Source organism: Canis lupus, chromosome 19 (genome assembly GCF_048164855.1).
Source record: "Canis lupus baileyi chromosome 19, mCanLup2.hap1, whole genome shotgun sequence".
Lineage (NCBI taxonomy): Eukaryota > Metazoa > Chordata > Mammalia > Carnivora > Canidae > Canis > Canis lupus.
This window is the reverse complement of record NC_132856.1, coordinates 53299769-53326863: the sequence shown is the minus strand read 5'-3', so window position 1 is coordinate 53326863 and position 27095 is coordinate 53299769. Positions and strand designations below refer to the sequence as shown.

The 27095-nt window shown below is 38.3% G+C and overlaps 2 protein-coding genes across 2 annotated transcripts; both read left to right on the top strand.

The window, feature by feature from the left end:
* The first annotated feature begins 1839 nt into the window (after nt 1-1839).
* Nucleotides 1840-2778, top strand: LOC140611377 (olfactory receptor 7G2-like). The gene has a single exon (XM_072788157.1). The coding sequence runs from the start codon at nt 1840-1842 to the stop codon at nt 2776-2778; it is 939 nt and encodes a 312-aa protein (XP_072644258.1).
* A 22309-nt stretch (nt 2779-25087) lies between these two features.
* On the top strand, nt 25088-26044 carry LOC140611471 (olfactory receptor 7G2-like). Its single transcript, XM_072788219.1, has one exon. It carries the CDS (start codon nt 25088-25090, stop codon nt 26042-26044), a length of 957 nt encoding a protein of 318 aa, XP_072644320.1.
* Nucleotides 26045-27095: the final 1051 nt, after the last annotated feature.

Genomic DNA, 27095 nt, shown 5'->3' with positions numbered 1-27095 from the left:
TGCTGGGGATATTCTGTCTTTCTACTGACTTTCCTCAACTTACCCCACCCCACTGCTTCCTTGTGAGGAGTGAAATGTATAAAGTGTTGTTCTTCACAGCAGGAACACACACACACACACACACACACACACACACACTCACTCATGGAAATGTCAGTATGAGGGTCCTATGTACTAAGTACTGTACCAGATGCTTTTCCTCTATTCGTTTCCCATCACTGCAAAAAAACATGAGGTTTTATGATAGTCCCCATTATACAAATGAGGACACCAGGCTTTTCATATAAGTGAGTAATTCCACCCCTCCCCCCTCACAAATCAAGTACTGGTCTGGATTAAATTCAGTATTTAAGCCTAAGTAATATGCCAAATGATTAAGGCTGTCATGGCCACTTCTGTCTCATTTAGGCAGGAGAGGACCACTGCTTTACAGAAGTACTTCTGTTAAGGATGCCTGATTATCTTATAAGTATCATATAAGTCCATCTTATAATTCTCCATCTTCCAAGGACCAAATATTGTTGCTATTTTCACCTATTTTTTAAAAGACTATGTTTTTTTTTCCTCTTATTTACCTGGGTTTTTTTTTTTTAATGATATTCCTGCTACCTATCCCCTAAGGAAGATGTCTCCTTAGGATAAGATAGAGAATGTCATTGACATTTGCCCAGATTCTCTTAAAATTAATTGCTAATGCTGATGAGTACTGTTTCTCTGGGGGATTCTTATGAGCTTCAAGTTTATACACAACATTTTCTAATCTTTGCTCAGGTACAGAGTATATGCTTGGAGATGTCAAGCATCTGCTACACAGAACTTCATGGGTAGGGGTGGACAAATACTGTAGACAAGGGAAAAGATTTGGAGCATTGTTCAAGGTGAATACATTAAGATTTTAAAAGAACTGTTATAGGGATGCTTGGGTGGCTCAGTGGTTGAGCGTCTGCCTTTAGCTCAGGTCATGATCCCGGGTCTGGAGTTTGAGTCCCACATCAGGCTCCCTGCATGGAGCCTGCTTCTTCCTCTGTCTGTGTCTCTGCCTCTCTCTCCGTGTCTCTCATGAATAAATAAATAAAATCTTTTTTTAAAAAATAAAGGAACTGTTATGAAATCTGAGTGTTGGTTTAGGAATGCTAATTCTGTATAGCAATGATTGGTCTAGAAAGTCAACTCAGCAGTCAAACCACTTGAGTTCACACCTTGTCCTTTCCAGGCACTATGTTCTCCACCCCACCTCAATTTCCCAATAGATAAATGGAGTAACAGTATGATCCAACTCATCTGTAATTTGACAAGTACATCAGCTGATTCTGAGGCACACCAAGGGTTGGGCACCATGCTCTACAACAGAAATTGGATAATTTCATTCTCATCTTTCTGTTTGAGACAAGCAATATTTCTGAAGGAAATGCCATGGTTTATTCTTTGTCTCGTCTCAGTACTTGGCACAATGTGTGAAAAAGAACTGGTGATCAATAAAAATCTGAGCCACAAATTTGAGTGGAGAAAAGAAAAGTAAGATATGATGATGATGGAGGAAGAAATTAGCAGAGGGAAAGATTTGAATACTCTCTTTGCTTCACCATATACATAAATTTTTATTTCTTTTTACTTAAGCTCTGGCTCTCAAACTTCAGCATGTATCAGATTTATCTGGAGGGTTTGTTAAAATTTAAGATTACTGGTCATTACGTCAGAGTTTATCAGCAGTGTATCTGGAGCAGCACCAAGAATTTGCATTTCTAAATAGTTTCCAGGTGATGCTGCTGTTGCTCCTCCAAGGACCATTCATTTTATTTTATTTTTACCTCGTTTTTCCCCCTCAGATTCATCAACAACATGGAACCCAGAAATCACACAGATGTTTCAGAATTTCTTCTTCTGGGATTGACAGATGATCCAGAACTGCAGCGTTTCCTATTCTGCCTGTTTCTGTCCATGTACCTGGTCACTATCCTGGGAAATCTGCTCATCATTTTGGTCATCAATTCTGACTCTCACCTCCACACCCCCATGTACTTCTTCCTCTCCAATCTGTCTTTTACTGACATCTGTTTAAGCACAACCACCATCCCAAAGATGCTGGTGAACATCCAAGCACAGGATCAGAGCATCACTTACACAGGCTGCCTTACCCAGGTTGGATTTGTCCTGGCTTTTGGTGGTTTTGAAAATTTTCTCCTTGCAGCAATGGCTTATGACCGCTATGTGGCCATTTGTCACCCCTTGAGATACACTGTTATCATGAACCCCCAACTCTGTGTTCTGCTGATTCTGCTCTCACTGTTCTTTAGCTTTGTGGTTGCCCTGCTCCACAGTCTAATGGTGCTACGACTCTCCTTCTGCAAGAACTTGGAAATTCCTCATTTCTTCTGTGAACTTGCTCAGGTCATCAAGCTCGCCTGTTCTGACACCCTCGTCAATAACATACTGATTTATTTTGTGGCTAGCCTATTTGGTGGTATTCCTCTCTCTGGGATCATTTTCTCTTATACTCAAATCGTTTCCTCTGTTTTGAGAATGCCATCAGCAGGGGGAAAGCTCAAAGCTTTTTCCACCTGTGGGTCTCACCTGTCAGTTGTGTCCTTGTTCTATGGGACAGTTGTTGGAGTGTACATTAGTTCTGTAGTTAGTGACTCTTCCAAGAAGACTGCAGTGGCTTCAGTGATGTATGTTGTGGTTCCTCAAATGATGAACCCCTTTATCTATAGCCTACGGAATAGGGACATGAAAGGAGCCTTGAGAAAGCTCATCAGTGGGATGCCTTCTTTGCTGTGATTATGCCATCTACTTTGGACTTGGGTTTCTAGAAAGAGGCAAAGTGATAGGAATCCTGGTTGTGCCATAATGCTTAATTTTTCCATCACTGAATACCTCTAAACCAGCCAGGCAACAGAATGCCCAAGTTAATTTTAACTTGGGGTTGAAACATACTTTTATTTTTTTTGTCTGGTCTTATGATGTTTGACACATGATTTCAATCCTCTAAATTCAGTTTCTTTGCTCAGGTTCTATACAGAAGCAGAGCTTGAGGAAAGTGTTCTTTTTATAGTGATTTTTTTGGAGGGGATCACTCTCAGAAGGAATATTGCAGAAAGTATGTAGGATAGGGGAATTATTGAAACAAGACTGTGGTAATAGCTAGAGACTAGCTTCCACTTGATTTCAGGGTAGGGCCATGCCAGTAACACTCTGGAGTTAGACCTGTAATGGAGAAGAGGAGTTTACCTTTTATATACTTATTTAGTAATTTTGTTCACTGTAAACTCTATCCTGCTGAGGATTTTAGTATCTACTTATTTCATTCTATTACCTACGAAATTTATATAATTAAGTTATCTCAGTGGTTTGAGATGATTGTGCAATATTTGAACTTTCCCAGTGAGGAAACTTCCAGTTACAATAAGAAAAAAATCCCTAACTCTAATATTGCTAACAATAAAGAGTTATCTTTCATTACAAGCACTTAGAGGCAGGGAATGTATACAAACAGGTAGATTCATTCAGTCCTTCATGGATTGTATGGGCCTATGGCTGGCTTTCCTCAGGGCCATCAGGTAGTGGCACCAGATGGAGATGTCATACTTGAACATGATTCCCAGAAACAGAACTCTGACTGTCCTTCCTTGAGTCAGATGATTATAGAATTTTCCACAGAGTAAGTTACAAGAGTCAACTGGAACCCCAGCTATAAATGGTTGTATGGTGGTCCTCAAAAGAATTTGTCCACATTCTAGTCCCATAACTTAAGAATATTTTATGATAGAAGGATGAATTGTACTTACTTGGAGTCTTTGTAGAAGGTGAGCTTATCCACCCTATTATCTGGGTAGCTTCTAAATATAATCATATGTATCCTTATAAGAGACAGAAGTGGAAATGACCCCAAAAATGTAGAGATAATGTAACCACGGTGACATAAATTGGATTTATGCAGCCAGTATTTAATTTTCAGTATTTGGTCATTTTTTTCCAGATTTATTGAGATATAGTTGTATATAACATTCTGTAAGATTCAGGCGTACAATGTGCTGATTTGATGCATTTATGTATTGCGAAATGATTATCACCATTACATGGATAAAACTTCCATCCCATTACTTAATTTTCATTTCTTTTGTGGTGAGAATATTTAAGACTCTACTCTCTTATCAATACTTAAGTATATAATATAGTACTATTAGCTATAGTTATCATGATCTATATTAGATCCTCAAAATTTTTTAATCTTATAACAGCAAGTTTATACCCTTTGACCAAAATCTCTCCATTTTCCCCACTGCCCAGCCCCTGGTAGCCACCATTCTAGTCTCTGTTTCTGTGAATTTAACTTTTTCAGATTTTCCACACATAAGTGATATTATACAGTATTTGTCTTTCTCTGACTTATTTTACTTAGTATAATGCCTTCAAGATCCATCCAAGTTGTCACAAAAGGCAGGATTTACCACTTTTTTAAGGCTGAATAATACTGTGTTGTATATGTACCACATCTTTATCCATTCATCTGTTGACACTTAGGTTGTTTTCCTAACTTGGCTATTGTGAATAGCGCTGCAATGAACATGGGAATGCAGATATCTCCATAAGATCACAATTTTAATTCCTTTAGCTATGTATCAAGAAGTGGAATTGCTAGATCATATGGTAGCTCTATTTTTAATTTTTTAAGGAACCTCTATACTGTTTTCCACAGGAGTTGTAGCAATTTACATCCCCACTAACAGTGCGCGAGGGTTCCTTTTATTCCACACCCTTGCTTACACATTATCTTTTCTCTTTTTGATGTGACCCATTCTAACAAGTGCGAGGTGACATTCTGGTTTTGATTTGCATTTTCCTGATGATAAGTGATGCCAAGCACTGTTTCATGTGTCTGTTAACTACCCATATATCTTCTCTGGAAAAATGTCCATTCAGTTCCTCTGTTCACTCTTTAATTGGGTTGTTTAGTTTTTGGCTAAGGAATTGTATGAGTTCTTTATATGTTTGGGATATTAACCCCTTATCACATGTACAATTTGCAAATATTTTCTCACATTCAGTAGGTTGTATTTTCAATTTGTTGATGCTTTACTCGTTGTGGAAGCTTTTTTTTTATTTAAATTCAATTAGCCAACATATGGCACATAATTAGTCTCAGATGTAGTGCAAAGCCTTTAATTTGATGTAGTCTCATTTGTTGATTTTAGTCTTTGTTCTGGTGTCTATCCAAAAAACTGTTGCCAAGACCAATGTCAAAGTGTTTTTCCCTAAATTTTCATCCAAGAGTTTTATGATTTCATGTCTTTTGTTTAAGCCTTTAGTGTATTTTTTTTATTTTTATTTATTTATGATAGTCACAGAGAGAGAGAGAGGCAGAGACACAGGCAGAGGGAGAAGCAGGCTCCATGCACCGGGAGCCCGACGTGGGATTCGATCCCGGGTCTCCAGGATCGCGCCCTGGGCCAAAGGCAGGCGCCAAACCGCTGCGCCACCCAGGGATCCCCTTTAGTGTATTTTGAGTTAATTTTTGTAAGTAGTATAAGGTAGAGGTCTACTTGCATTTCACTGCATGTGTTTATCCATTTTTCTTGACACCATTATTGAAGAGATTGTCCTTACCCATTGAGTATGGAGTTTCTTTGTCAAATACTAGTTGGCCATATACACTGAAGTTTATTTCTGGCATCTTGATTATGTTTCATTGGTCCCAGTGTCTATTTTTATGACAGTATCATACTATTTTGATTACTCTAGCTTTGCATCATAGTCTAAAGCAAGGAAGTGTGATACCTCCAACTTTGTTCTTAATTTTAAAAAAATTTTTTTTATTTATTTATGATAGTCACAGATAGAGAGAGAGAGGCAGAGACACAGGCAGAGGGAGAAGCAGGCTCCACGCACCGGGAGCCGGATGTGGGATTCGATCCCAGGTCTCCAGGATCGCGCCCTGGGCCAAAGGCAGGCGCCAAACCGCTGCGCCACCCAGGAATCCCCCAAGTTTGTTCTTTTATTCAGGACTGCTTTGGCTCTTTGGGGTTTTTTGAGACTCCATACAAATTTGAGGATTGTTTTTTTCTATATTGTGAGTATCACAAACCCAGTCTCCAAGTGAATAGGTAACTCGGATTGAGATAGTGGGCATTTTCTGAAACCTTCAGTTGTTCCAAATCCATATTTATGGTTGGGGCCAGGCAGTGTCCATAACTTTTGTGTTCACCCACATTGCTCAAAAACTAAAGCTCCATTTTTGTCTTTGACTTCAAGCACTAATCTCTTCTAGGACATTTAACTTCCAGGATGCTCATTACCTGGAGAGAGTTAACTTCTTCCTTATGGAGGTGATTCCATAGAGCCTCTAGGCTTTAGTGCCCTCACCCATTATGTGTGAGTTATTTTTATAGCACATGGCAAAATTTGTCTTGTTTTATGAGATCACCTATGAATTTATATATGTACTTATTATTTAATGTGTTGAAATGAAAGGATGACATTCAAATGCCATCTTGTCTCATGTCGGTTTCAAATACTACCATAAAATTCCACTAATTAAAAGATGAAGTCATAGGGGCACCTGGGTGGCTCATTAGTCAAGCGTCTACCTTTGGCTCAGGTCATGATCCCAGGGTCCTGTGATTGAGCCTCACATCAGGCTCCCCCTGAGTGAGGAGTCTGCTTCTCCTCTTCCTCTGCTCCTCCTCCTCCCACTTGTGCACTCTCTGTCTCAAATAAATAAATAAAATCTTTTAAAATAAAGTTATACATAAAGAGTTAACATGTGGCAAAAATAAATTGATAAGTGTGTAAATATAATAAATTCATTAAATAATGAAAATTTGTGATTAAGTATTAACACAGAGCACCATCTTTACCTGCTAAATTATGGCTGAAATCTCACTCATTCTACTGAGAGTATGGATGAACCAGCACACTGTTGCCTTGTCCATGACATTGTAATTTCTCATTAATCTATTTTTTTAAAGTGTCATAATTTCAATGCATGACCCATTAATGTGAAGAAATATGTACACTGAACCCATTGTGATAAAATTGGAAATGGTGTTTATGAAATTCTAAAGTCTTGTCTATATTGATCAGAGTCAGAACTGTTTAGAGATTACAGATTAAAATCTGCAGTATTAACTCTACAGAATGAAAATTGATGTTCAGGAAACACTTAAATGACTCAGAAAAAACTTCACTAGTTGTTTGCATTTTTACATAGCTTAGCTGTATTTATAAATATATATTTTTAAACTCACATATATAAACTGTGTTTTCACACTTAAAGTTAGAATCTGGTTTCCTGATATCACTAATTAGATAGAGATGCTGTTGCTTAAGATAGAGATGCTGTTGCTTATATCTAAAACCTGAAGAGTGGAATCCAAAGAGAAAGATGGTGTGTCCACATGTGTTAGGTATGTGAAATGGAGGTGAGCATGAGCAGGTGGGGAGAACTATGTGGCATGTGTGTGGCCTCTGAGGGTCAGGGATCAACCATCCTGAATTCCTCTCTTCTATAGCTTTGGTCTTTAGGGATTTACACTGTCCTGGGATCCAAATAATAATAAAATGTTTGTCTAATGAGGAGCTTTGGATATTGAACCCTCAAGGGTGTAGAAATTGCAAATAATCTGTCTATGACCACCTAACTTAACAGCTCTGCCCAGTGTGGGCCACCTCCCAGTGATGATCCTACTTGCCTAGAAACGTGGGGCTTCACTCAGTCCCTCTGCCCTTCTCAGAGACAGACCTTCTGTCTCAATCATTCAATATCCAGGGATGATGTCAGTATAATCCTGCAATGATGCCAGCCAGGTAACAGAAAGTCCCTTAGACAATGCTTTGGACAGAGGGAAGATGTTTACTGGAGCTGCTTCCCTGCATAGTCATGAGATGGACCTATGCCTAAGACAATCAGTACTAAGACCTCAATGGGACTCTTGCCTTAATGTCATCATCTTGACGTTACTTTGTACCTCCACAATGCTGATGCAGCTCTGATTGTGCTAGTTTTCTGTTCTGTCTAATAGCAGGAACCACTTTGCTCTTGATCTTAAAATCTTCCTCTTCACAAACATGATGACTATTATAAAATTCTCTGACATTTACTTGCATCCTTTGGTGATGGAAGGGAGAGATACTAGTCAGCTTCATTTTAACCCCCCATACACTGTATAGAAGAACTTTGGTATTATCTTTATAGCCTGGCTATGAAGACTTAGAAGAAGGAAGTATAGACCCAGACAGACAGAAGGTTATTTTCTTCATCTTCATAAAACTATCATATATTTTAAATTATAAGAACAGCATAGATATTATAATAATAAATTTAATATGCTACCATTTACCCATTCCCAGAGTTAACAAATGATGGTATTCTATTGTATCATCTCATGCCTAAATTTTTAATTAAGAAAATAATACAAATACAGAAGGCACTCTCTTTATGATTCCCTTAGTTCCCCTAACAAAGGCAGCACTAATGTAATGGTATTCCTCAAGCATGCTTTCATACTCTGTGTGTATATGTGATAATTTATGTGTAAATACTTATGTTATTTCATATGAACAATTTTATCTCTCGTTTTCATTGCTTATATTGATTCATAAGATCTAATTGTTTAAATATTTATTTTAATTGCTTTATGGCCATGTCAAATAAATATTGGTATATTAATATTCCCTTCCTTTCCCCTGTACAAGACCAAGATTCCTAGAGGGAGTTTCAGCACAAAAACTCATCCCTGAAATTTGCAATAATCACAGTAAGGATATTCTCTTACTTTCCTCTTTCCTCAACTTGACCCAACTCACCAGTTCAACCTTAGGAGTGAAACAAGCCAGATGCTATTGTTCATGGCAGAGAAGGGGAAGAAGGGGAAGGAAATGGGGGAAGAAGAGGAAGAGGAAGAGGAAGAGGAAGAAGAAGAAGAAGAAGAAGAAGAAGAAGAAGAAGAAGAAGAAAGAAGAAGAAGAAGAAGAAGAAGAAGAAGAAGAAGAAGAAGAAGAAGAAAAGGAAAAGTTTTCTCTAATACTTTCTCTAATATATTCTCTAATATTCTCAATGAATATTCTCTAATATTCTCAATGAAAGAGAGAATAGAGATTCATTTAGTTCTCCATAAGGTGGCTTCATTCTAGGACCGGTGGTAGCAGCAGACACAGGTGTCATACTTGGTTGTGATACCCAGGGACAGAAAACTGACTTTCTTTCCCTGGGCCATTTGAAAATTGACCTTTCCATGGCATCATCCGGAAGATATCCCCTTAAAATCTCATCACCAAGAAGAAGATCATATGGTCATCACTAAAAAGATCATATGCTCCTTCTTAATCTAATTACTTGTACGGGAGAAATAATATGGAAGCTTTTAGACTGACCATCTAGAGTTAATTCTTGTCGGGCAGTCAACTGTCATAACCAAAACAAACACTTAATACAATGCCTGACAAATATTGTGGGACTCAACAACATTTAACTAATATAGTTTTTCATATGTTGCCTATATTCATAAGTTTTTTAAAGATTTTATTTATTTGAGAGAAAGAGAGCACAAGCAGGGGGAGAGGTGGAGGGAGAGGGAGAAGCAGACTCCCTGCTGAACAAGGAGCCCAATGGAGGGCTTGATCCCAGGACCCAGGGATCATGATCATTTGGCTCATGACCTGAGCCAAAGTCAGATGCTTAATCAATCAGAGCCACCCAGGCTGCCCCTAGAAGTATTTTTTTTTTCTGGATGCGTGTATTAGGGGAGAATGACAGAGGTCTCCCAGGAAACTAAAGGAGTAGCATTCGTTGTGAGGAGAGGAAGTATTACATCATCACCACAACTGGGGAACAGCTCCTTGCTGCCCTGGTGTGTTCTAGTGCCAACATCCACAGAACACCTGCAGAGATGAATCACCTGAAGCCCTTGTTCACACTGCAGATTTTTGAAATGCTGACTTTGAGAACTACTGACTTTGATTCACTGGGGAGACATCCAAAATGTGAGTTTATAAATAAGTACTTTGTAAGTTTCTTATATACTCTTAAGCCTGAGAAATATGACATGAATGTTAAAAGAGCATAGGAGGATGAATTAAGATGGCAAAGGAACAGGGGAACCCTAAGCTTACCTCCTCTTTCAATATAGCTAGATAGTTATCAACTCATTCTGAACACCTAAGAAATCAATCTGAGAGGACAAAATCATATGTCTACAAGTAGAAAAGCAACCATCTTTTGGAAGGTGGGAGAGTTTATCTGGGGGAGATATAACCGTGTGTACTGCCATTGGGAGGGACCACTGCTTACAGAAAGAATTACAAGCAGTGGAGTGCAAAATCTGAAATTTTAGAAGTCCACCACCACCAGGATTATGCCTGGGACTCAAGTGGAGAAGGCCCAGGCATGGACAGCATGTGACCCCTGGGTCACAAGAAGAATGGGTAGCACCCACATGCTTCACTGTTCTCAAGCATAAGAGCAGGAACTCCAGCCAAGGGGAGCGAGCCTGGGTGCCAACTCTCTGCTCTGCCTTGTCACAAACTCAACCGCTGTACAGTCATGCAACTGCTTTCCTGGCATGGTCTGGCAAACAGCAAAAGTGTGTGGCAAGACCTTCTCTTAGAGGATCATCGTGGGTCTGCGTCATGGGAGTCCCTAAAATTTGGAGTTTTAAAACTCAGCCATGCATCTGAGATAAAACAGCTGGGATACAGACAGAGTGAAGACAGGCATCTGACAGAACCAGGGATACAAGAAGGATGATTGACTGCTTTTCTGTGAGGGCTTCCTGAAGAGTGGGGGATGTGAACTCTCAGCTCTGGGGCTAGAGAGTGGGGACAGCCATTTTTATCCAGCCCAACAGTGCTGAAAGACTTCAGGAAGCAACACTGTTCCCCCTAGTGGAGCCCAGAGCCACTTACACTAAACTCCACCTCCCTGAGCCCTGGAAGTGCTTCTCCACTAGGGCTTATCCACCTGAGAATCAGAGCAGCATGCCTCTCCCCAGAAGACCAGCACAAACATGTACCAAGTCTACTGCACCAAGTCTACTGACCATAGATGCTGGAAAGTTCCAGCTCTATGGGAAATAGGATCTGGGCAGCCCGGGGTGGCTCAGCGGATTGGTGCTTCCTGCAGCCCAGGGTGTGATCCTGGAGACCCGGGATCAAGTCCCACGTCAGGCTCCCTGCATGGATCCTGTTTCTCCCTCTGCCTGTCTCTGTGCCTTTCTCTCTGTGTGTGTCTTTCATGAATAAATAAATAAAATCTTTAAAAAAAAAAAAAGGAAATAGGATCTGCCTTCCTTTTTACTTTTATTTTTAATTTTTATTACTATTCTATCATTTTTCCCTTATTTTTAAATTCCTTTATTTTTATTATTGTTTTAATTTTTCATTTATATATTTTTGTTTTTTGTTTATTTTGTTTTATTACTTTTTAAAAATTTTTGAATTTAAGAAGTAGACCAAAACACATCCAAGATCTAGGGTATTATTATTATTATTAAATTATTAAAATTATTATTATTATAATTATATAATATATATAAATTATATAAATTATTACAATTAAATTTTCTTTTAAGAAGAAATTATTAAATTATTAAAATTATCATTATTATAATTATATAATTTATATATAAATTATATAAATTATTAAAATTAAATTTTCTTTTAAGAAGTAGACCAAAACACAACCAAGATCTAGGGTATTATTATTATTATTATTTTCTGGAAAAAAGGACAAGATGGATACATTCACCCCAAAAGAAAGAACAGGAAAAAGAACTCATGATCAAGGATTTAATCAATACAGATATAAATAAGATGTCTGGACTAGAATTTACAACAATTATAAAGATACTAGTTGGCCTTGAAAAAAGCAAAGAAGACACCAGAGAATCCCTTACTGCAGAGATGAAAGAATTAAAATCTAGTCCAGCCAAAATTTAAAATGCTATAACTGAGATGCAAAGACAAATGAAGACCATAAAAAGGAGGATGGAAAAAGCAGAGGAATGAATCAGTGATATAGAAGATAAAATTATGGAAAATAATGAAGTTGAAAAGAAGAAGGAAAGAAAGGTAATGGATCATGAAGGTAGACTTTGGGAACTCAGTAACATATTAAAATGTAATAACGTTGTATCATAGGAGTCCTAGAAAATAAGAGAAAGAAAAGGGGCAGAAGGCTTAAGCAAACAAATTATAGCTAAAAAACTTCCCTTATCTGAGGAAGGACACAGATATCAGAATCCAAGAAGCACAGAGAACTCTTGTTAAAATCAACAAAAGCCAATCATCACCAAGGCATATCATAATCAAATTCACAAAATACATAACAAGGAAAGATCCTGAAAGCAGCAAGGGAAAAAAAAGTCCTTAACCAACAAGGAAAGACAGATCAGGTTTGCAGCAGATACAGCCACAGAAACTTCAGAGGCCAAAGACAGTGACAGGATATATTCAATATGCTGAATGGGGAAAATATGCAGTCAGGAATACTCTATCTACCAAGGTTGTCATTCAGAATAGGAGAGATAGAGTTTCCCACACAACAAAACTTAAAGGAGTTCATAAACACTACACCAGCCCTTCAAGAAATAGTAAGGGGGACTCTTTAAGTGGGAGGAAAAAAGACCAAAAGCAAAAAAGACTAGAAAGGACCAGGGAACATCATCAGAAACACCAATTCTACAGGTAAGGCAATAGCACTAAATTCATATCTTTGAATAATCTCTCTAAATGTAAATGGACTAAATACTCTAATCAAAAGACATAGGGTATCAGAATGGATTAAAAAAAAAAAAACCAACAAGGAATGCCTGGGTGGCTCAGCAGTTGAGCCTCTACCTTTGGCTCAGGGTGTGATCCCAGAGTCCTAGGATCAAGTCCAACATTGGGCTTCCTGCATGGAGCCTGATTCTCCCTCTGCCTATGTCTCTGCCTCTCTCTCTCTGTCTCTCACAAATAAATAAAATCTTTTAAAAAACAAAAAATCTAACAGGATCTATCAACATACTGCCTACAAGAGACTCATTTTTTTCATTTTTTTTGAGACTTTTTTTTGGTTGGAGTTCAATTTGCCAACACCTAGCATAACATCCGGTGCTCATCCCATCAAGTGCGCCCCTCAGTGCCTGTCACCCAGTCACCCCCACTTCCCGCCTACCTCTCTTTCCACCACCCCTTGTTCGTTTCCCAGAGTTAGGATTCTCTCATGTTCTGAAGAGACTCATTTTAGACCTAAAGACACCTGCAGATTGAAAGTGAGGAGATGGAGAACCATCTATCATGTTAATGGACATCAAAAGAAAGCTGGGGTACCATACTCATATCAAACATACTAGATTTTGGGACACCTGGGTGGCTTGGTGGTTGAGCATATGCCTATGGCTCAAGGCCTGATCCCTAATTCCTGGGATCTAGTCCTGCATCAGGCTCCTTGCATGGAGCCTGCTTCTCCTCCCCCTGCCTGTGTCTGCCTCTCTTTCTGTGTCTCTCATGAATAAATAAATAAAATCTTTTTTAAGAAACTAGATTTTAAGTCAAATACTGTAACAAGAGATGAAGAAAGGCATTATATCATAATTAAGGAGTCTATCCATCAAGAAGATCTAATAATTGAAAATATGTATGCCCCAAACTTGAAAGCATATATATAAATCAATGAATAATAAGTGCAAAGAAACTCACTGATAACAATACAATAATAGTGGGGGACTTTAACACCCCACTTAAAAGGAGAATTGGACAAAGATCCCACTAAAAAGGAGAATTACAGGCCATTATCTGTGATAAACATGGATACAAAAATTTTTATAAAATACTAGCAAATCAAATTTAACAGTACATTAAAAGGATTATTGAATATGATCAAGTGGATATTATTCCTGGTCTACAAGTTTGCTTCAATATTCATAAAACAATCAATATGATACACCACATTAATAAAAGAAAAGATAAGAACCTCATGGTCCTCTCAAGGGATAAAGAAAAAGAATTTGATAAAATATAGCACCTACTTAATAAAAACCCTCAACAAAATAGGGGAGAAGGATATTAGCTGTGTAGCTAATACCAACCTCAATGGGGAAAAACTAAGAGCCTTTCCCATATGGTCAGAAATAAGACAAGGATATCCACTGTCACCATTGCTATTTAACATAGTCCTGGAAATCTTAGCCTCAGCAATCAGACAACAAAAAGAAATAAAAGGCTCAAAATCAGCAAAGAAGAAGTCAAACTTTCACTATTTGCAGATGACATGACATTCTAGGTAAAAAACCAGAAAGAGTCCACAAAAAAAATTGCTAGAACTAATACATGAATTCAGCAAAGTCACAGGATATAAAATCACATGCAGAAATCTGTTGCATTTACATACACTAATACCAAAGCAGCAGAAAAAGAAATCAAAGAGTCGATCCCATTTGCCATTGCACCAAAAACAATAAGATACCTAGGAATAAACCTAACTAAAACGGTAAAAGATCTATATTCTGAAAACTATACAACACTTATGAAAGAAATTTGAAGAGGACACAAAGAAATGAAAAAACACTTCATGTTCATGGATTGGAAGAAAAAATCTTGTTAAAATGTCTATTCTACCCAAAGCAATCTACACATTTAATGAAATCCCCAATAAAATACCAACAGCATTTTTAACAGAGCTAGAACAAGCAATCCTAAAATTTGTATGGAACCACAGAACCCTGAATAGCCAAACAATCTTGAAAAAGAAAAGCAAAGCTGAAGGCATCACAATTTCAAACTTCAAGTTATAGTACAAAGCTGTAATCATCAAGACAATATGATACTGGTACAAAAAGAGATATATAGATCAATGGAGCAGAATAAAAAAACCCAGAAATGGACCCAAAACTCTATGGTCAACTAATCTTTGACAAAGCAGGAAAGAATACCCAATGGGGGATCCCTGGGTGGCGCAGTGGTTTGGCGCCTGCCTTTGGCCCAGGGTGCGATCCTGGAGACCCGGGATCGAATCCCACATCGGGCTCCCGGTGCATGGAGCCTGCTTCTCCCTCTGCCTGTGTCTCTGCCTCTCTCTCTCTCTTTCTCTCTATCATAAATAAATAAAAATTTAAAAAATTAAAAAAGAAAAGAATACCCAATGGGAAAAAGTCTCTTCAACAATGCTGCTGGGAAAACTGGACAGCAACATGTAGAAGAATGAAACTGGGCCACTCTCTTACACCATACACAAAAATAAAGTCAAAATGGATGAAAGACCTAAACGTGAGACAGGAATCCATCAAAATTCTAGAGGAAAACACAGGCAGCAACCTCTTTGACTTTTGCCATAGCAACTTCTTACTAGAGATGTCTCCAGAGGCACGGGAAACAAAACCGAACATGAACTATTGGGACTTCATCAAGATAAAAAGCTTCTGCACAGTGGAGAAAGCAATCAACAAAACTGAAAGGCAGCCTACAGAATGGGAGAAGATATTCACAAATGACATATCAGATAAGGGGCTAATACCCAAAATCTATAAAGAACTTATCAATCTAAACACCCAAAACACAAATAATCCAGTTAAGAAATGGGCACAAGACATGAATAGGCATTTTTCCAAAGACATCCAGATGGCTAACAGACACTTGAAATCTCATCATCAGGGAAATACAAATTAAAACCATGATGAGAGACGCCTGAGTGGCTCAGCAGTTGAGCTGCTGCCTTCAGCTCAGGTCACGATCCCAGGATCCTAGATGGAGTCCTGCATCCAGCTCCCTGCGGGGACCCTACTTCTTCCTCTGCCTATGTCTCTGCCTCTGTGTGTGTGTGTGTGTGTGTGTGTGTGTGCATGTCTCACAAATAAATAAATCTTAAAAAAAAAAAACCGCCATGATGACATACCACCTCACACCTGTCAGAATGGCTAAAATTAACCACACAGGAAAAAAACAGATGTTGGCAAAGATGCAGAGAAAAGGGAACCCTCTTACACTGTTTGTGGGAATACAAACTGTTGCAGCCCCTCTGGAAAACAATATGGAGGTTCCTCAGAAAGTTAAAAATAAAACTACCCTATGGCCCAACAATTGTGCCACCAGGTACTTACCTAAAGGGCATAAAAATGCTGATTTGAAGGTACACGTACACTCCAATGTTTACAGCAACATTATCAACAATAGCCAAATTATGGAAACAGCCCAAATGTCCATCGACAGATGAATGGATAAAGAAGGTGTGTATATGTACAATAGAATATTACTCAACCATAAAAAGAATGAAATTTTGCTATTTGCAATGATATGGATGGAGCTACAGTGTATTATGCTAAGTGAAATAAGCCAGTCAGAGAAAGACAAATAACATATCATTTCACTCATATGTGGAATTTAAGAAACAAAACAGATGAACACAGGGGAAGGGAAGGAAAAATAAGATAAAAACAGAGAGGAAGGCAAACCACAAAGACTATAAAGTATAGAGAACAAAACTGAGGGTTGCTGGAGGGGAGGTGGGCAGGGGATGGGCTAAATGGGTGATAAGTATTAAGGAGGGCATGTGTTGTGATAAGCACTGGGTGTTCTTTTTTTTTTATTTTATTTATTTATTCATGAGAGACACACACAGAGAGATAGAGAGAGAGAGAGAAACAGAGGCAGAGACACAGGCAGAGGGAGAAGCAGGCTCAATGCAGGGAGCCCGATGTGGGACTCCATCCCAGGACTCCAGGATCACGCCCTGGGCCAAAGGCAGGCGCTAAACCACTGAGCAACCCAGGGATCCCAAGCACTGGGTGTTCTATGTAAGTGATCAATCACTAAATTCTATACCCAAAACCCATATTACACTGTATGTTAACTAACTAGAATTTAAATGAAAACTTGAAACAAAAATAAGATTAAAATTTTTTTAATTATTATAACAAACAGGCCTTAAATCTTATGATTACATCCTCAGAATCATATGGTATCACAGATTGACTATTACTCTGATAATTTGTAATTTACTACAACAGTATTGATAACCAAGACCAATAGTTTTAACCCATGGCCCTTAATGTGATTAAAAATATATTTAGGCCATTACTATTGTTTGGGAAAAGTTGGAAGTGACATTTTATCAAAAGAACAAATGTCTGGTACAGAAAACATTAGAAACTGCTAAATATAATATGCATAGACAGAATCAACATTCAATGAGTCACACATAACATCTCCCCGTAGTGTTGCGGGTTTTTTGTTGTTGTTGTTGTTTTGTTTTGTTTGTTTGTTTTTTTAGTGTTGCGTTTTTAGTGTATGTTTCCTACATTATCACATGTATTAATCCAGGTAATATTTATCTATCCATATAAGGAAACTATATATTTTTTTAGCTCAAATGTATTATCAGCCTTCTTGAGATTGTAATTAAAACAGACTTGAATGTAAATATACGTTTAACAAAGTCTGGAATCTAATAACAGAAGGAAGATGTGGTTGGGTTTGTAGGTTACTTGAAATGGATATAAGCCAAGACCTATGGAGGGAGAAGATCACATATGTTTGATCACTCAGGGTGAGAGAATCAGACAAAGCAAAGTTCCTCATCTCTGAGCCTCGCTCTTCCAGGATTTGCACTGCCCTGTGGTCACATGAGAGTAAAAAAAGAGTTTGCTAATGAGGAGCTTTGGATATTGAACCCCCAAAAGAGAAAGAGACTGCAGATAGTCTTCCTGTGATCACTCCACTCAACAGCCATACCCAGGTCATTTGCAGCCCACCTGGGCCTCGTCCCAAGGTCCAGCATCTCTGCACTAAGAGCCCAGGGCTCCACTACCTTTCTGTGCTCACTGAGAACAGAGCTCTCATTCTAGGGAAGAGAATTCTTCACATCTAGGGAAGAACTGAATGTCATTCCTTACTGTTGACATCCAGGTAATCTGAAGTCCCCTACTTTATGTTTTGCAATAAAGTTCTTTGTTTAGTGGTCCACCTGGTAACTGTGAGGTGAGGACATGCAGATGAACAGAGTTAGGTGACCTTTGAGGTGCCTGCGTAAGAATTCATCAATCTTCTCCTCCACCTGTTTGCTTGCACCTTTGCACAAATGCTTGACTATCTCTCATTCTGCTAATCTCCTATTCTGATCCTAAAGTCCTGGGACTCTTTCCACTCTCAAGAGCAATCTACTTTTGCTCAATTTTGAAGAATATTCAAGAATTCTCTCACATTTTCTTTAATTTCTTTGGCAAAGGGCAGAGGTGTGTGGCCAGCCTCTCCTTTCCTTTCCACTCCTGGCTCATGATACTCCTTTGTAGAAGAGACCTTTGCTTTTGACACTGTTTCCTGGTTATGAGTGTTCTGAGACAGAGGAGGTGGAGAATGAGGCTATCTGTTTCTTTTTAGTAATCTATGAAATATTTAAGGCAAAAGAGCATAGAATAATAGAACAAATAAACAGGTACCTATGCTTCCAGAATTACTAAAACTTGATATTTTGCCATCAGAGTTCCTTTTTTTCATTTTAAGTTTTTATTTTAATTCCAGTCAGTTAATATACAGTGTTATATTAGTTTCAAGTGTACAATAGTGATTCAACACTTCCATTCAAAACCTGGAGCTCATCATCAGTGCACTCCTTAATGCCCATCACTTATTTAACCCATCCCCTACCCACCTCTCCTCTGGTAACCATTAGTTTGTTCTTTGTAATTAAGAATCTGTTTTTAAATTTCTCTCTCTCTCTCTCTCATTTTTTCCCTTTGCTTTTATGTTTTGTTTCTTAAATTCCACATGTAAGTGAAATCATATGGTGTCTGTCTTTCTCTGACTTATTTCACTTAGCATTATTCTCTCTAGCTCCATCCATGTCATTGCAAACGGCAAGATTTCATCCTTTTTGATGCCTGAATAATATTTCATTTTATATACATATAAAATATTTTATATATTATATTATTTTATATTATTTATATTATATATTTTATATATAAATATTATATATTATATAATATAATATATATATATACCACTTCTTTATCCATTCCTCAATCAATGGACTGCTTCTATATCTTGGCTATAATAGATTATGCTGCTATAAACATAGGGGTGCGTGTATCCCTTTGAATTTGTGTTTTTGTATTCCTTGGGTAAATATCCAGTAGTGCAATTACTGGATTGTAGGGTAGTGGTAGTTCTATTTTTAACTTTTTGAGGAACCTCCATACTGTTTTCCACATAGAACTCTTTTCTTAAATAACAAAATAACATGGAACAAACTGATAGCTATCAGAGGGGAGTTGGGTTGGGCATGGGTGAAATAGGTGAAGGGGATTAAGAGTACACTTATCATGATGAGCACTGAGTAATGTACAGAATCATTGAATCACTATATTGGACATCTTGAAACTAATATAACAGGGTATGTTAACTATCCTGTAATTAAAATTAAAATGTTTTTTAAAGTAACAAAATAACATGAATTAATAGAGCATCCCTTTATGTTCTTTTCATTCCCAGAGGCAACCAGAGTCTTGAGTTTGGTTATTCTCTGCATGTTATTTAAATTGTTTGCACATTGTGTGTGTTTGTTTGTGTGTATAAAAGGCAACAGTAAAAAAAAAAAAGGCAACAGTAAAATGCCTCTTAGTTAAAGAAAGGACAAATAAATTGTGATGTAATATGACACTGGAATAAAGTAAGGTATTTAAAGTTAATGAACCAGAGAAAAATGTACCAAGACATCAAGTGTATTATTGTTAAAACTAAATGTAAAATGTACAATATGTCAAGTTTAAAATGTAAAACAAAAAGTTATGCATTTGTATTCAACGATTAAAACCATAAGGAAATCATAAATGCCAAGTTCAGTACGGTAGTTCTCTTGGGCAAGAAAAAGTTATTAAGGATATGAAAAAATAAATACGTATTACTTTGATTCTTAAAATATTTACTGCCAATATGTCAATGTATTTTAATTTAATGGTCCTTAGTGGCAGATACCCAGGACTTTGTTTTCTCTGTGCTTTTTGTATATGTGAAATGCTATATAGTAAGAAATTAAAGTTTTAAGATCAGTGCTATTTTAAAACATTTAAACTGTATCATAATATTGGTCTTGTTAGGAAAATTACTTTCTCTTTGGAGTTTTTTTTTTTTTTTATTTATGATAGGCACACAGTGAGAGAGAGAGAGAGGCAGAGACACAGGCAGAGAGAGAAGCAGGCTCCATGCACTGGGAGCCTGACGTGGGATTCGATCCCAGGTCTCCAGGATCGCGCCCTGGGCCAAAGGCAGGCGCTAAACCGCTGCGCCACCCAGGGATCCACTCTTTGGAGTTTTTAATATCTGTTGATATGTCTGAGCCTAATTTATTCGTTTTAGATGCTATACATTTTATCATATGTCCATGAGAAATGAGAATTAACTATTATGTTCATTCAGATTGTTCACTTTGGTTTCCCTATGTAAGCAATTATCCCACTAAGAGATTCAACACATCCGTTTTTCCTTGAAATTTATGATTGTCATGCTATGGTTGCCATGTTTATGGTTGTTTCTCCTCTCTTCCTACACTTTCCCCTCCTAACACTTCCCTTTTTAAATGAACCATGCCAGATGGTACACTTGTGTCCATGGCAGAAACAAATCACAATAGGAAATATTAAGAGTGTTTCATATATCAAACATTGCACTTAGTGATTTCATCTACACATCACTCATTCTTGCAACATTCCCATAAGGTTTTATAATTTTTTCCATTATCCAAATGAGACTGAGGCTTCTTGCACAATTGAAAAGAAATTGTCCTTCTTTACAAAGAAAGTGCTGGAGACAGAATCAAACTCATAGGTGCCTGAATTTAAATATTAATTGATATTACTGGTTGCTTGTTTTCATGACTCCATGCTAAGGGCTCATATTTTCTCATTGGTGAAACAGATATTACCTAGGGCCGTTCAGCTCCTCAGTATTAGTATCTTAATGAGCTGTTCACAGAAGAGACGTTTACAGACTTTTTTCTAAAACATTGATTCATGAGAATATTTGGCAGATCCATTGATGCACCTGGGACGTAGCCATGTCTTGCCTATTTGGATGATACAATAACAGTATTCTCAGGAACTCACTCTAACAAAGAAAACAGAAGTATCCTTGAGTTCTTCCTGACACATAAACTAAGGATTCCTTTGGAAACGAGTGGCCAAGGCTGCCTAACCTAGACTTTGATGAAACACATAGAGGATCTGAATTTCTATGAATGGTGTTCAACATTTCTTTCCTTAAAATTGTCCATTATACCACAGGGACAGAATCGGTATTAAAAAAAAAAAAAAAAAAGAGCAAGAGAAAATCAGTTAAACTGCTGAGTAGGAAGGGATTATTTCCTTAATCTACCATAAAAAAGAGGAAAATGAAAGGGGCTGATCTCATTAAGCTATCTTGGAAAGGAAAAAGGTTCAAAATTTTCTTGGAAGTTATTGCCTATTAATAAAGATAATTATCACACTTGTTAGTTTAAAATTTGAATTTGTTTGTAGTCTTTTTCTATTCCTTTGCATGTAAAAATGTGATTGGCAGGGATGCCTGGATATCTCACTTGTTAGAAGTCCAACTCTTGATTTCAGCTCAGGTCATGATCTCAGGGTGGTGAGATCAAGCCCCACTTTGGGCTCTGCACTCAGCATGGAGGCTGCTTGCCCCTCTCCCTCTACTCACTCAGTGCGCTCTCTCTCTCTAATATATAAAAAAATTAAGTGTTTAAAAAATGTATGAAAAATGTGACTGGTGGTCAAACAAAAGGAGTGGTCAAACAAAAAAGAGTGTGCATGTATTTATTTCATTTACTGCTGTGGAGGGTGTAGGTCCCCGGGATCAGGGATAAGTAAGTAATTCCTAAAAATAAGGTCTCATTTTCTCATCCAATTGTCCCCATCATCCTAAATAACAAGTGCTTCACATTCCACAGGCACTAAGCTCCCATTTATATGAATTAAATTATTTAAGCCCAACTAGCAAGGCATTTAAGGTATCCAGATATACCTTTCTCAATTTCCTTTTTCTTTCTTAAAGCTAACTTGACAATCTTCCTCTTCTTCTTACGACAGTAGCAACACTCTTGTCAAACAGTCTGGACATTAGTGTCCGTAGATTTTATCTCTCTTATCCCAGGATTCTGATTTTTAACACATTAACAAATTTTTGCTTTTTAACTTTTTTCTTTCCTTCAAGACCTCATGCAATTCCTCCTTCCTCAAATTCTTCAGTATGGGGTGGAAAATATAGATGTGTTATGTAAACCTTATGAGAATGTTTTAATATCCTAATGTTAAAAGAAAAGTGAATCTCATTGAAATAATAACCATAACAGCCTAAAATACTATATGATAATCTTGATCTCTAGTTCTGAGTGTGGATCCTGTTTTGAAGCTATCACTTGCTTACGTACTACCTACATGGTTGGAAATTAGAAGAACTTCAGGCAGGGAAGCTCTTGACTTCCACTCGCAGTCTTATGCAGGGGCAAACTTCAAAAAGTTGGTGCTGAAGTCTGATCAACCCTATAGGACACCTAAATCTTCACTCGTCAGAGACCACATCACATGATGTTCTGAGTTCAGCTCCAAAGTCTGGAAGCTTGAATTTAATTCTCTGCACCACATCTCACTGGAGTGTCAAGGTTTTGTAACCATAACTTCACTTTTCTCTCTTTTTTTAATTTTTAAAAGATCTTATTTATTTATTTGAGATACACAGAGAGAGAGAGTAGGAGAGAGCACAAGCACGGGGAGAGGGAGAAGCAGACTCCCCACTGAGCTGGGAATCTATTACAGGCTCAATCCCAGGATCCCGGGATCATGACCTGAGCCCAAGGCAGACACTTAACCAACTGAGCCATCCAGGTGCCTCTTGACCTTTCTCTCTTCGTGAAGTCAGAGGTAAACAGGAGGATGGTAGAAACACCTGACTTATCCTGCCATAGACCGAATAAAATCAGCATGAGAAAAGAACTGAGGACATGCTTGGCAACAGATGTTGTGTTAGAGGTAGTGTGTGCAGTTTAAAATAATTATCATATTTATTTTATAATATCCGCTATTACCATTAATTACAACAATTATAGGAAGAGGGTTTTTTAAAGATTTTTATTTATTTATTCATGAGAGACACACAGAGGCAGAGACTCGGGCAGAGTGAGAATCAGGCTCTTCAAGGAGAGGTCAATGTGGGAATTGATTCCGGAACCCCGGGATCACAACCCGAGCAGGAGGCAGATGCTCAACCACTGGTCAACCAAGTGCCTCATAGCAAGGGTTTTGTTATAGAATCCAATGACCAGACACTGAAATGGAAATGGGATATTCAATAGGCAGATTTTGATGATCCATTGAAAATGAAGAGGTTTAAATCTAGAGTTCTCAATAATTACTGCTACAGAGTGATGATAGAGTCTACTCTGTAACTAAGAATGAGTTAATAAAAGCAGAGCATTATTTCCAAGAAGGAAGGAAGGAAGGAAGGAAGGAAGGAAGGAAGGAAGGAAGGAAGGAGTAGGGGGAGGGAGAGAAGGAATATGAAAAAAAAGAATATAAAGAGGCTTAACTGAGTCATGTGTTTGAACTCCCAGCCAGCTCACTCTGCAGAGTTGATGGGCAGGCCAGCATTTCCCCCATAGTTATGCTGGGTCTGCTCCAACCTATAGTCAAGTAGATTTGCCATGCCCACAATCTGCTATGCTCTAGAATTGGGGTCCTCAAAGTAAAACTCAGACTGTGAGCAGCAACATTGGGAATTTGTTAGAAAGGCAAATTGTCAGCCTGATGCCCAAGCCTGAATCTCATATTCAGAGTAGGGGAGCCAGTAATGTGAGTTTTAACAAAGCCTTGAGTGAATTCTGATGCAAGGCATAGTTTGAGAAACCCCGCTTTAAAACCCTGATTTTTTAAAAATATTTTTTATTGGACTTCAATTTGCCAACATATAGCATAACACCCAGTGCTCATCCCGCCAAGTGCCCCGCTCAGTGCCCATCACCCAGTCACCCCAACTCCCCGCCCACCTCCCCTTCCACTACCCCTTGTTCATTTCCCAGAGTTAGGTGTCTCTCTTGTTTTGTCACCCTCACTGATGTTTTCACTCATTTTCTTTCCTTTCCCTTTATTCCCTTTCACAATTTTTATATTCCCCAAATGAATGAGACCATATAATGTTTGTCTTTTTCTGATTGACTTATTTCACTCAGCATAATACTCTCCAGTTCCATCCACGTCAAAGCAAATGGTGGGTATTTGTCATTTCTAATGGATGAGTAATATACATATGCAGTGAAATGCCGGGACACCTGCACCCCGATGTTTCTAGCAGCAATGTCCACAATAGCCAAACTGTGGAAGGAGCCTCAGTGTCCATCGAAAGGTGAATGGACAAAGAAGATGTGGTATATGTATACAATGTAATATTACTCAGCTATTACTAAAACCCTGATTTAATATTGCTTGGTCTTGAGTTTCCTGCTTGCTAATTGGAAGCTGGAGAATTTTGAAGGAATAAAAACATATATTTTTCCTATCTTATTCCTATTATGTGGCATGGTGTGAGAAAATAACACATAAACTTGGAGTAATTGAGGAATGTAAAAAAGAGGAGGACAAAAACAAAAGAGGTTGAGAAAAGGAGAGAGACCAAGACAGGTAAAAGGCAAAAGAAAAGATGAATAATATTAATTTCTGTGATGAGCACTGGGTCTTCTATGGAAGTCTTGATCACTATAATGTATACCTGAAACTAATATTACACTCTATGCTAACTGGGATTTAAATAAAAACTATTTTTAAAGATTTTTTTATTTATTCATGAGAGACACAGAGAGGCAGAGACATAGGCAGAGGAAGAAGCAGGCTTCCTGCAGAGAGCCCGATGTGGGACTCGATCCCAAGACCCAGGGATCAGGCCCTGAGCCCAAGGCAGATGCTCAACCACTGAGTCACCCAGGCATTCAAATAAAAACTACACCTGAATATTATTTTCTTTTTAATAAGAAAAGAAATAATATTCAATTCATATCAGGATTTTCTAAAGACAAGGGATACTTGTACCTCTGTTACATGTACTCTCCTCTGTGCTTTTTTCCATCAGTCTCATCAAGAACATGGAACCAGAAAACCAAACAGGTGTAGCAGAATTCTTCCTTCTGGGTCTCTCAGAAGATCCAGAATGGCAGCCCCTTCTCTTTGGACTGTTCCTGACCATATACCTGGTCACTGTGCTAGGAAACCTGCTCATCATCCTGGCTATCAGCTCTGACTCCCACCTTCAAACACCCATGTACTTCTTCCTCTCCCACCTGGCGTTCACTGACATCTGTTTCAGCACCACCACCATCCCCAAGATGCTGGTGAACATCCAAAGACAGAGCAAATCCATCAGTTACACAGGCTGCCTCACCCAGGTCTGCTTTGTCCTGTTTTTTGCAGGCTTAGAAAACTTTCTCCTTGCAGCAATGGCCTATGACCGCTATGTGGCCATCTGCCATCCACTGAGGTACACAGTCATCATGAACCCCCACCTCTGTGGCCTGCTGATTCTACTCACCCTGATCATCAGCATTGCAGATGCCCTACTCCACAGTCTGATGGTGTTGCGACTCTCCTTCTGCACAGATCTGGAAATTCCCCATTTTTTCTGTGAACTTGCTCAGGTCATCAAGCTCGCCTGTTCTGATACCCTCATCAATAATATCCTGATGTATTTAGTGACCAGTGTATTGGGTGGTGTTCCTCTCCTTGGGATTATTTTCTCTTACATTCAAATTGTCTCTTCTACTCTGAGAATGTCATCAGCTGGGGGGAAATATAAAGCCTTTTCCACCTGTGGGGCTCATCTCTCAGTTGTTTCTTTGTTCTATGGGACAGCTTTTGGGGTGTACATTAGTTCTGCAGTTTCTCATTCTTCCAAGGATACTGCAAGAGCCTCAGTGATGTACACCGTGGTCCCTCCAATGTTGAACCCCTTCATCTACAGCCTGAGGAACAAGGACATGAAGGGAGCCTTGAAGAAACTCATCTTGTTTGCTACTGTGTCATCTGCCTTGGTCTTGGGCTTCTAGAATGAGTCAAAGTACAGGAATACTGGGTGATCAGGTTGTCTGACCTTTCCCTCAACAAGTTCTTATGTTTCAGTGGTTAAATACCATAAAGGTAGTTCAACTTAGGTTGAAAACTGACTTTGGGTTCTCTAGCTTTGGTGTTTTTGAGGATGTATATGAACACTCTGAGCTTGATTTTTGGGAACCATTGAAGTAGAATGGATTCTGTCTATGGTTATTTTAGGGGACAGGTTCTCAGGAAAATGTTAGTGACAGAAGGATAGGGTGGGAAAGGACTGAACAAGGGTGTCATTATAGCCAGAGGACTGGCCTCAGCCTAGATTTGTTGTACTCTTAACCACTAGACACTAGAAAAGTGGTAACTATATGAGAAGATGGATATGGTAATTAGCTTGCTCAGCATGATAAGTCCATTATGTATGTATATCAAATCATCATTATGTACACTTTAAATATATAATTAAAAAAAAGAGAGGTACTTCAGTGGCTCAGTTGGTTAAGGGTCCAACTCTTGATTCCATCTCGGGCTGTGATCTCAGGGTCTTATGATTGAGTCCCACATCAGGGTCTGCTCTCAGTAGGAAGTTAGTTGGAGAATTCTCTCCCTCTCCCTCTCCCTCTGCTCCTCTCACTGTTCACACATTCTCTCTTTCTCTCTCAAATAAATAAAAATAGGGCACCTGGGTGGCTCAATCGGTTAAGTATCTCCCTTAGGGTAAGGTCATGATCTTAGTGTCCTGGGATCAAATCCACATCAGGCTCCCCGCTCAGTGAGGAGTTTTCTTCTCCCTCTGCCCCTCCTCCCATTCATAGCTTCTCTCTCTCTCTCTCTTTCTCTCTCTCTCTCAAATAAAATAAAATAAAATAAATCTTCAAAATAAATAAAAACAAATCTTAAAAAATAAAAAGTAAAAAATAAATTTGAAAAAGAGAGGTAGAGAGAAAAACATAGCATTCTCAGTCTCAGCTTGAGACAAACAGCCTATGTGAATTTGAGAAAGGTAAGGAATTTGGCAAATTAAGGTCTGGTTCCTTCACCAATTATCCTGAT

Coding starts and splice junctions, on each gene's coding strand:
- LOC140611377 (XM_072788157.1), top strand. CDS start 1,840: ATGGAACCCAGAAATCACACAGATGTTTCAGAATTTCTTCTTCTGGGA.
- LOC140611471 (XM_072788219.1), top strand. CDS start 25,088: ATGGAACCAGAAAACCAAACAGGTGTAGCAGAATTCTTCCTTCTGGGT.